The sequence below is a fragment of the Tursiops truncatus genome, chromosome 20 (assembly GCF_011762595.2).
Source record: "Tursiops truncatus isolate mTurTru1 chromosome 20, mTurTru1.mat.Y, whole genome shotgun sequence".
Taxonomy (NCBI): Eukaryota; Metazoa; Chordata; class Mammalia; order Artiodactyla; family Delphinidae; genus Tursiops; species Tursiops truncatus.
Window position 1 is genome coordinate 30,840,710 of NC_047053.1, and position 12,585 is coordinate 30,853,294.

The 12,585-nt window shown below is 32.9% G+C and overlaps 1 protein-coding gene across 13 annotated transcripts in view; it reads right to left on the reverse strand.

Annotated features, from left to right (window-relative positions):
* The window catches only part of BCAS3 (BCAS3 microtubule associated cell migration factor), a 571,522-nt gene that overhangs the window by 395,940 nt on the left and 162,997 nt on the right, over positions 1 to 12,585 (reverse strand). For all 13 annotated transcript variants that reach the window (XM_033847806.2, XM_073797378.1, XM_073797379.1 and 10 more), the window contains exon 13: positions 3,604 to 3,697. In XM_033847806.2, coding sequence (XP_033703697.1) covers positions 3,604 to 3,697 — 94 coding nt within the window. The remainder of the gene's footprint in view (positions 1 to 3,603; positions 3,698 to 12,585) is intronic.

Below are 12,585 nucleotides of genomic sequence, written 5' to 3' on the forward strand. Positions count from 1 at the left end.
ATGTACATACTTGTTCATACTCAAACAATAAAAGTCATATTCTGAATGGCAAAAATACTCAGAGATGAACAGTAAATAACTAAGATGAATTGTAAGCAACTGCACTAAATCTGTGTCTACCAGCTTCTATAAAAGATTTTGCAAACCAATTTTGTGAGTGCTTGCTGAATTATGAACCTTCCATTTAATTCAAATTTTTACAGAGATACAAAGCATTTTATAAAATTTTGCAGAAATGTTGACACATTGAAAAATAAATCTGCCACATAACAAACTGATGAGTCCACTGTATAGCCTCTGCTTCAAAATCTATGTCAAATGTGCCATATTTTTTTTGCCTCATTCATGCAACTAATATTAATTTATATACCAGGCACTGAATCATTATTTCCTAATCATCTTTTGGTTCCAATTTAGAACTGGCTTCCTTTTTAAGAACTTTCTCCAAAAGCAGAAGACCAAGTTAACATTCACCTCCTAGCACTCTGTCCTTACTCCCCAAAGGATTTATCTTCCTTTTTTAAAAAAAGTCCCTATGCCACCAGCAGACTCCATGGGTAGGGACTGAACCAGGCACTGTGAATGAAGTCTAGCTTCCAATGTGTTTAGTTTAAACAGGTGAAATCACACCAAGCATGAATAGGCTCATAAACATTTTAGTGCCATGAACCTTTTCGGCAACATGGTGAAGCCTAGGAACCTCTTTCTCAGAATAATATTTTTTTAAAGACAAAGTAAGATACTTAGGGTTATAAAAATTGATATGTGGTAGAATATGTTTTTATTAATATATTAAAATATAGGCTCTACCATGATTTTGAACCATAAGCATTATTTAGAGAATTATATAAATAACATCAAAATGATATGAAAATATCCATTATTTCTATTACTCACAAACTCACCAGCAAGCTAGTATTTCAGTGGTTTATTGTACATATTCATAAGTGAAAGAAATTTTCATTACAGGTTAAAGAAAATAAAGATGAATTTTTTTCTTTCTAGGTTCACATACTGTCTAAATATTACCCATGGACCTCTCAGACCCAGGTTAAGAAGCTCTATTTTAGATTCAAGAAGAACTGTAAGAGATCCTAAAACTCATAAAATAGTTCTCATAAAATTCTCTTCCCTCCAAGAAATTATAAGATTTGGTGTGAGACCAAATTAAGAATACAACAGTACAAGAATGTCAATTTATATGTATTGAACTGTTACATAACACACCAAAGGAAAGATCCATCAAAGAAATAATTGATAAGTTGGATTTCATTAAAATTAAATACTTTGATTTTCAGAAATTTTCAAGAGAATGAGAAGACAAATCACAGACTGGGAGAAAATATGTACAAAACACATATTTGATACAGGAGTGTTATCCAAAATATACAAAGAACTCTTAAAACTCAACAATCAAAAAATGAACAAACCAATTAAAAAGCAGATGAAAGATACAGACAGCTCAATAAATAATATATACAGATGGTAAATAATGTATGATACATCCATACAATAGAATATTATTCAGTGCTAAAAAGAAATGAGCAATCAAGGCATGAAAAGACACAGAGGAGATTTAAATATCTGCATATTAGTAAGTGAAAGAAGCCAATCTGAAATGCCTACATACTGTAATATTCCAACTATATGACATTCTGAAACTATGAAAACTGGTACACAATGACACGATGATAGAAGTAACTAAAACATTCTTTAAGTTATATAAGATGTTCTGGTAACAATGGAAATTCATAGACAGGAGAAAATACAGCTTCAGACTTCTGCAGCACCCTAACTACGGCAATATGAAATATACATTAATACAAAGGAAATCTGACATAACAGATGGACTATCAAAATGAGTCATGCTGGTTACTCCAAGTAGAGTGCTATAAGTGACATAACTTCCAGACTGTTTCTTCAAATTTAACTAAATTCCCACAACATTCAGATCATTTCAATAAATCTTTGTCTTCATTAATTAAATCAACCCTAATGATCAACAATTACTACAAAATCTTCCTCTCTATTGAAAATACCTAAGATAATCAGAGGAAAAGTATTCAAAATACTTTATATTATCCTCTTACCATCATTCTTTATCTGAAAAGATGAAAAGAAGGGGGAAAAGATGGGCCTTTCCATCAATTTTACCTAATATTCTGCAGAATAAGATAAAAATGGCAGTCTCTTCAGACTCACCAAGCAAGGAAAAGATTGCAAACTTACGTAGATTGTTTCAGCTCTGAAAGCATAAGAGCAATTTTATCTTCTATTCATAATCAAAGTATTTTAAAAATAAGTCCACTGAAGTGGAATTCCACCACTGGACGTATTAAACCAATTCCTAACTATGAAAATTGGTAAAGAGAAAGTATTACATTTTTGCCCTGTTTTTTGCATACAGGAGAACTATGGTTCATTTATGGTTGATGAGAGAAAAATCTTTTTTAAAATACAGCAGTTAATCAATACAGAAAATATGATAGAATTAGAAAAACCACCATTCTATAGCCTTCAATGTAACAAAACTATTTAGTAAAAAGTTGTTTCAGAAATGAGGCCAAAATAACATTCTGCACTTGCTAATCTCCACAAGACAACCTATTTGCAAAATGTAGATGTATGATGGGTCACTAACTTATTCTTGTGATCAAACATAGTATCATAACTTGCAAGAGAGCCTGATATAATGTGTCTCCTGCTGGGATGAAATGATGTAGACAGCAATACTTAGGAAGTTTAAAAAAAAATCTTTAGGCCTGAATGTATTTAAAAGCCTTTTAGGGAATAAGGAAAACATTATTATAATGAAAAAAATATGTGACAAATGCAGAGTTTGGATAAGATAACTGCTCTGGACACTGAAATTTAGGGGGAAAAAGGTGAAAGTAATAAATTGGATTAAAAGGAGCTAAAGAGACATAAAATGTAAGGAGTAAACTTTAATTAGACCTTGATTTGAAGCAGTTAGAGAACCCATTTTTGAGACAATTGGGAAATTTTAAATTATGACTTGGGTATTAGATAACATAATGTGTTACTTTTCTGAATATAATATTTGCCTATAAAGTACAAGAAGGGCCTTACTCTTAGAAAATGCATGCTTAATTCGTAATGGGTGAAATGTCATCACGTATGTAACTTACATTCAAACAGTTCAGCAAAATACAAACACACACACACACACACTACATTAAAATGTGAAGACCTGTTTAATCAGGGTGACAGTACATCTGTCACTGTATTGTTAAAAAGAAACTTGAAGTTACAGAGAAAATGCCATTCACATACATATGTAGTTTCGAATATTGAAGTCCTTACCTTACTAATAATACAGAAATTAATGCAGTTCAACAGCACTGTTTATCTACTATTATTTATCTACTGCTACTACTTAATCACAACTTTGCTCAGAGTAAAACTAATCTTTAGGGAGTTTCTAAATTTTTATTATAAATTCATTCATTCAATAATCACTTACTGAAAACTATTTACTTATCTCACATACACTAACACATATATTTCATATTTTCCATTTCCAAAAAATTGGTTGGAAAACCCATAACATAAATGGGGGGTGAAGGGGAGGGAAGGACATACCGCTTGTATTAAAAGCCATACAGCACACTGGTTTTTCATGAGCAGGGAAATGGGCCACGATGCCATCACTGTCAGAATCCTCACTCACAAGCACCTTTACAAAAAGGAAGAAGGCAAATGGAAGTTAACCAACTACTGAGCCTGAAGATATACACAGATACACCACTGCATCCCTGACCAAATAACATGAGAATGTCACTTCAGAAATAGGAAAAGATGTAACATGTCCCCAGCAGATCAATCATATAACCTCTAAAAACAGTTGGTTGACTTGACTGTACATGACAGAGACAATAATTTCTTGACACGTAGATTCAGAAAAAAACGAAAAGCATAAAATCAGCTATGCAGAGCTTCATCTAAGAACAGGAGCAAGAGTTCTTATTGTGTTATGGCCTGCTGAAAAACTCTTGGCCATGACTGGAACAGAACAGTGAAAAACAACATAAGTTAAATACAAACAAACAGCCATATATTAGAGGAATTATCGAAATATTTTTTACTTAAAGTACAAAAGTTATGGTCTTTTGTACTTTAATCTAACTCCTAGATTTTAGATGGACACATCACTTCTTTGAAAATATCACCAAGCAAAAGTATATTGGAACAGGCAGTTTTGTATCTCAAATTTTTTCCCCTTAATTTTCTTACTAAGCATATTGAAATACAATTTACATTCCATAAAATTTGCCCATTGTGAGTACACTGTTCAATGATCCCTAAGGAAAAAAGTTTTAAAATAACATGTATTCATTTTACAAAGCAAGTAATTAACTCAAGAAACAAAAAAGTTTCACATATCTAATGTTGCAAAGGAAAAACCTACTGTACCAATATTGGATCATGATCGACATAAAGAATTTAATCTGAAGTAATCCAGGAAGCAGTCCTACACTGGCAAAGTTAATTTTTCTTTTAGAGTAAAAAGCTTTACAGAGGTGTAATTTACATTCCATAAAAGTCACTTATTTTATGTTTACAATTCAATGATTTTATACAGTACTACAACCATTACAACAATCCATTATATAGAAACATCTGATTTGTCACCCTTTCCTATCTTAATGCTTTAATCTTCTTGCCTTATTGTTCTGGCTAGAACCTGCAATTCAGTTAAGCTGCAGACTGATCATTTTTCTGTCTGTAGATTTTTTTCATTACCACTTAAACCATTTTTAAGTATTCACTTCAGTTCTGTTAAGTATACTCATATTGTTATCTAACAGATTTCTAGAACTTTTTCATCTTGCAAAACTTAAATTCTATACACACTAAACACTAATTCTTCCTCTTCCCTCCTCCCACCCTTAGTAACCACCTTTTAATTTTGTTTCCATGATTTTGACTACTTAAGATATTCAAAATAAAAGGAAGAATTTAGTATTTGTACTTTTGTGACTGGCTATTCCCTTAGCACAATGTCCTCAAGGTTCATCCACATTGTAACATGTAAAAAGATTTCCTTCTTTCCTAAGCTTGTGTAATATTATTACATTGTACGTATATACCACATTTCTCTTTATCCATTTATCTGGCAATGGACATTTGGACTGCTTCCACCTCCCGGGTACCGTGAATAACACTGCAAAGAACAGGAGTGTGTAAATATCTCTTCAAGATCCTGATTTGAATTATTCTGCATATAAATGCCGAAGTGGGATTACTGGATCACATGGTAATTCTATTTTTAATATTTTGAGAAACTTTCATACTGATTTCCATAATGGCTGCATCATTTTACACTCCCACCAAAAGTTCACAAGGGTTCCAACTTCTCCCCATCTTCTGTCAACACTGTTAAATTCTGTTCTGTTGATAGTGGTCATCCTGATAGGTAGGAGGTGGTATTTCACTGTGGTTTTGATTTGCTAATGATTAGTGATGTTGAGCATCTTTTCATATGCTTATTGGACATCCCTACATCTTCTTTGGAGAAGTTTCTATTCAAGTCCTATGCCCATTTGTTAATCGGGTTTTTTTTTTATTATTATTATTGTTGAGTTGTAGAAACTCCTTATTCATACTATATATTAATTCCTTATGAGCCATATGATTTACAACGATCTTCTCCCACTCCATAGGGTGCCTTTTCACTTGGTTGATTTATTCCATTTAGACACAGAAGTTTTAAAGTCTGATGTAGCTCCATTTGTCTATTTTTTATTTTGTTACCTGTGCTTTTGGTTTAATATCTAAGAAATCATTGCCTGATCCAATGTCCTAAAGATTTTCTCCTATGTTTTCTTGTAGGAGTTTAATAGTTTCCAGTCTAATGGCTGGGTCTATAATCTATAATCATTTTTGTATATGGAATAAGGTAAGGGTCCAACTTCATTCTTTTCGCATGTAGCTATCCAGTTTTCCAAACCTCATTTGTTGAAGAGACTGCTGTTTCCCCACTGTGAGCTTTTTCCAACCTTGTCAAAAATCTTTTGGATGCATATGCATGGTGTTATTTCTGCACTCTCTATTCTGTTCCATTGGTCTACATATCTATCTTTACACCAGTAGCACATCATCTTAATTACCATTGCTTTGCAATATGATTTGAAATGAGGCAGAGTTGTGTTTTTCTTTTTCCAAGATTATTTCAGCTTTTCAGGGTCCCTTCAGATTCCATAAGAAAATTAGGATGGTTTTTTCTATTACTGCCACAAAATGTCATAGAGATTTTCATAGATATTGTATTTAATATCACATTAGGTGCTATGGATATTTTAACAACATTGTCTTCAAATCCACAAGTACGAGATGTTTTTCCCATATTTTGTATCTTCTTTCACTTCTTTTAACAATGTATTATAGTTTTCAGTGTACAAGTCTTTCATCTCCTTGTTTTTGTTTATCCCTAAGAGTTTGTTTTTTTAAAAAAATAATCAACAAAATTGACAGCCCTTAATTAGACTAACAAAAAAAGAGAGAAAATTCAAATAGCTAAAATTAGAAATGATTATTTAGTAACGTATTGTTTAGCTTCCATGTGTTTGCGTTTTTTACATTTTTTTCCCCTGTAACTGATTTCTAATCTCATAGCATTGTCGTCAGAAAAGATGCTTGATATGACTTCAATTTTCTTAAATTTACTGAGGCTTGATTTGTGAACCAAGAAGTGATCTATCCTGGAGAATGTTCCATGCGCACTTGAGAAGAAAGTGTAATCTGCTGTTTTTTGGATTGAATGTCCTATAAATATCAATTATATCTATCTGGTCTATTGTGTCATTTAAAGCTTGTGTATCCTTATTAATTTTCTGTTCGGATGATCTGTCCATTGGTGTAAGTGAGGTTTTAAAGTCCCCCACTATTATTGTGTTACTGTAGATTTCCTCTTTTAGAGCTGTTAGCGGTTGCCTTATGTATTGAGGCGCTCCTATGTTGGGCGCATATATATTTATAATTGTTATATCTTCTTCTTGGATTGATCCCTTGATCATTATGTAGTGTCCTTCCTTGTCTCTTGTAACATTCTTTATTTTAAAGTCTATTTTACCTGATATGAGTATTGCTACTCCAGCTTTCTTTTGATTTCCATTTGCATGGAATATCTTTTTCCATCCCCTCCCCTTCAGAATGGCCATCATCAAAAAATCTACAAACAATAAATGCTGGAGAGAGTGTGGAGAAAAGGGAACCCTCCTGAACTGTTGGTGGGAATGTAAATTGATTCAGCTATGGAGAACAGTACGGAGGTTCCTTAAAAAACTAAAAATAGAATTACCATATGGCACAGCAATCCCACTACTGGGCATATACCCAGAGAAAACCATAATTCAAAAAAGACACATGCACCCCAATGTTCACTGCAGCGTTATTTACAATAGCCAGGTCATGGAAGCAACCTAAATGCCCATCAACAGACGAATGGATAAAAATGTGGTACATATATACAATGGAATATTACTCAGTCATAAAAAGGAACGAAATTGGGTCATTTGTAGAGACGTGGATGGATCTAGAGACTGTCATACAGAGTGAAGTAAGTCAGAAAGAGAAAAACAAATATCATATATTAATGCATATATGTGGAACCTAGAAAAATGGTACAGATGAACCGGTTTGCAGGGCAGAAATAGAGACACAGATGTAGAGAACGTATGGACACCAAGGGGGGAAAGTGGCGGGGGTGTGTGCGATGAATTGGGAGATTGGGATTGACATATATACACTAATATATATAAAATGGATAACTAATAAGAACCTGCTGTATAAAAAATAAATAAAATTCAAAAATTCAAATAAAATAAAAATAAAATTAGAAATGAAACAAGAGCCATTAAAACTGATGTCACAGAAATAAAAAGGATTATAACATATAATAAGACCCTCATTGTCCTGAGACCAAAACAAGAGAAAGACAAAAAGAAAACTACAAATCAATATCCCTGATGAATAATGATGCAAAAATCTAAAAGAAAACAGGATCAAACAAAATTCAACACATTAAAAGGATCATACACCAAGAAAAGTGAGACTTACACTTGGAATGTAAGGATGGTTCAACATACAAAAATCAATTAATATAATATACCACATTAACAAACTGAAGAACAAAAGATGATTGATTGATCATCTCAATCAATGCAGAAAAATTATTTGACAAAATTCAACCACTTTCATGATAAAAACACTCAATAAACTAGGAATACATGGAAACTACCTCAATACATTAAAAGTTACATATGCAGAGTCCAAAGCTAATATTACATACAATGGGCAAGACTGAAAGATTTTCCTCTAAGATCAGTAAAAAGGCAAGGATGCCAACTTTCAGTACTACTATTCAACATAGTACTATAAGGTCTAGCCATAGCAACTAGACCAAAAGGGGGGGGAAAAAGAAAAAGAAAGAAATACAAGGCATACAAATTGGAAAAGAAAGAAAATTACCTCTGTAATAGATTTTGCAGATTACACACACACACACACACACACACACACACACACACACACACACACACAATTCAACAAAGTTGCAGGATATAAAATTAGCACTCACAATCAGTTTCATTTCTATACACTAACAAAGACCAAATTAAAAAGGAAATTAAGAAAACAATCCCATTTGCTATATCATCAGATTTATCAACTTTGTTAATCTTTTCAAAGAACCAGTTTTGGATTTTCCCCATCATTTCACTGTTTGTTTGTTATTTTGTTGACTGCTGGTCATATTTCTATTATTTACTTCATTTGTCTTGCTTTGGTTATAATTTGCTGTTTTTGAAATCTCTTAATGGAGAGCTAAGATTATTAATTTAGGACCACTTTTCTACTATAACCATTTAAAGTTGTAATTTTCCCATTATTCAATAATATAGTTGCAATTATAATTTCTGATATGTTCTATTTCTATGTTCATTGCATTCAAAATATTTTCTAATTTACTTGAGACTCTTTCATTTCATAATTTCATTCTATTATTGATTTCCATTCTTTAGATTTGTTTTATGGTCAATCATATGGTCTATCTTGGAAAATGTTCCAGATGTTCTTGAAAACAATCTTACGTTTGTAGGTTTTGGGGGAAGATTTAGGTCATGTTGGTTGACAGTCTTAATCAAGTCTTCTGAATCTTTAAAAATTTTCTGTATAGTTTTTCCATCAATTATTGAAAGCACAGTATTTAAATCTCAAACTGTAAATGTTAGTTAGAATTTCTTCTTTCAATCTGTCAGATTTTGTTTAATGCTTGCTGCACTATGTTGTTAGGTGTTTACACATTATTAATTGTTTTATCTAGCTATTACATTGACTCTCTTATCATTATGAAACATCCCTCTTTTCCTCTGGCAATATTTCTTGACTTAAAGTCTTTTATCAGATATTAATATAGCCATTCCAATTCTATTATGGTTATTGTTTGCATGGTACATTTCTTCCATCCTTTTACTTGAAACAATTATGTCTTTGAATCTAAAGTGATTCTGGTCTGACAATCACTGTCTTTTAACTTGAGTCCATTTATAGTTAATATAATTACACATATAATTGGATTTAGGTCTGCCATTTTCCATTTATTTTTATGTCTCAGGTGTTTGTTGTTGCTCTGATCCTCTTCCTTTGTGTTAAACAATTATTTTTAATGTTTACTATTTTTATCTTCTGTTAATTCTTTGGATTAATTTCTTAAGTGGTTACTGTACAGGCTATATAAGGTGCTGTATAGACAACAAGATTACATGTTAATTCCACACTTAATTGCAATAAATTATAGCTCCTTGCTCCAGTATAGCTCCATTTCCTCCCCATTCCTTTGTGCTATTATTATCATGGGAATTATCAACTGAGAAACATCATTATTCCCTAAAACAATCTTCCAATTACATATATGTTGACATGTTTAATGTTGCCCCAAAGGCCTCTGAGACTCTATTTTTTTTTTAACTTTTTATTTTCTATTGGATATAGCAGATTAACAATGTTGTATTAGTTTCAGGTGTACAGCAAAGTGATTCAGTTATACATATACATGTATCTATTATTTTTCAAATTCTTCTCCCATTTAGGTTGTTACATAATATTAAACAGAGCTCCCTGTGCTATACAGTAGGTCCTGTTGGTTATCCATATTAAATATAGCAGTATGTACAGGTCAATCCCAAACTCCCTAACTATCCCTCCCCCTGACACTTCCCCCGTGGTAACCATAAGTTCACCATAAGTTCGTTCTCTAAGTCTGCGAGTCTGTGTCTGTTTTGTAAATAAGTTCATCTGTATCATTTTTTTTTTTAGCTTCCACATATAAGCTATATCATACGATGTTTCTCCTTCTCTGACTTACTTCACTCAGTATGACAATTCCGTCCAGTAATGTACTTATTTTCTGGGGAAAAGATTTGCTTATCTCTTCACTTCATCATAGCTGGGAGTCATTCCCCAATGACCACAAAATTCATACATACAAATCACCCCATATAAGTGGATAATGCTTAGTAAATTTATACAGTTGTATAACCATTACCACATTCTAGATTTAGAATACTTCCAACACCCCCCAAATTTCTTCATGATGACTTTAGAACACCAACCACAAGCCCCAGACAATCCCTAGTGTATATTTCATCTCATCTGCCTTTTCTAAAATTTTTCAAAATATTTCAAATAAATAGAGCCATGCGATTTATCTTCCATTTCTTTCTAAACATATAATTTTTTTGTTCAATCATATTGTTTCAGGTATCATTCATTTCTTTGTATTGCTTATGTGTATTCCACTGGATGGAGGGACCACAACATGTGGGTTCACCAAAAAATTCTTGGCAATTTGGATTATTTCCAATTGATTGCTATTATGCATAACGCTGTTATGAATATCTGCACACACATCTTTTTTGTGAAACATGTTTTTATTTCTCTTGGGGAGATACCTAGAAGTGGATTTTCTCAGTCATATGGTAAATATATACTGAACTTTTTAAGAAATAGGAAAAACTGTTTTCCAAAGTATAGATACTTTCATATGTCCACCAATAGAGTGTAAGGTTTCATCTCTCCACATCCTTTCAACAGTTTATACTGTATGTCTTTTTAAGGAAGGGCAATCTATTGGAGACAGAAATTAGAATGGTGGTCAACAGGGAGTGTGAGAACAGGGGGATGGGGAGTTACTGTTTAATGGGTACAGATGATGAAAAGTTCTGGACATGGATAATGGCAATGGTTGTACAACATTGTGAATGTACTTAGTATCACTGAATTGTAAACTTAAAAATGGCTGAATGGCAAATTTTATGTTATATATATTTTACCACAAGTGGGGGAAACATGGGTTATAAATTATTTCTCTCATCTCTCTTTTCCATTCTTCCATTTGACTTTCAAAAATGTTAGGTAAGGAAAACAAGAAAGAGAGAAGAAACTTATAGGAGCAGTCTCCAGGAAAGTGTGTTAAACTTAGTCTGCTAAATAACTGATAGATTGCTTTAGGAAATATGGTATACATACAGAGTTGTGCAACCATTATGACAATCCAATTTAGAACACTTTCTTCACCCAAAAGAAACTTCATAACCATTAACAGTCACTCCCCACCTGATTCCCTCCAAACTCCAAGCCCTAGGCAACCAATCTATTTCCTCTCTATGTAGATTTCCCTATTCTGGACATTTCATATAAATAGATTCATACAATATGTATTCATTTGCGACTGGCTTCTTCCACTAAGCGTAAGATTTTCAAGGTTCATTCATTTTGTAGCATGAATCACTACTTCACTTCTTCTTATTGCTAAACAATATTACACTGTATGTATATACCACATTTTATTTAACCATCCATCAATCAGTTGATGTACATTTGGGCTGCTCCTATTTTTTGGCTATTACAAATTATGCTGCTACGAACATTCATGTACAAGTTTTTACATGAAAATATATTTTCATTTCTTTTGGTAATATATCTCCTAAGAGCAAATCTCTTCAGAGACAAATTGCTGAGTCAAATGGTAATAACTCCTTTCCGAAGCGGCTGTACAATTTTATGTCCCCACCAGCAGTGTACCAGGGCTCTCATTTCTGCTTACTGGCCCCTGGCATATCATATTTGGAAAGATGGCTATTCAAATCCTTTGCTCATTTTAAAATAAGGCTATTTATCTTTTTATTATTCAGTTATAGGAGTTCTTTCAATAGTCTGGATACACACACAAATGAATGCAAGTAAAACAAATGGTGAGAGCTGAATATGGTCTGTAGCCTAGTTAACAGTAAAGCGTCATTGTCAATATCCTGGTTTTGATATTTTACGACAGTTATATAAGATGTCACAGTTTGGGGAAACTATCTTCAACTTACTGTGAGTCTACAATTATTTCAAAATTAAAAGTGAAAAATGTAGAGCAGGGACTTCCCCGGTGATCCAATGGCTAAGACTCCATGCTCCCAATGCAGGGGGGGCTGGGTTTGATCCCTGGTCAGGGAACTAGATCCCACATGCTGCAACTAAAGATCCCGTGTGCCACAACTAAAACAAGATCCTGCATGC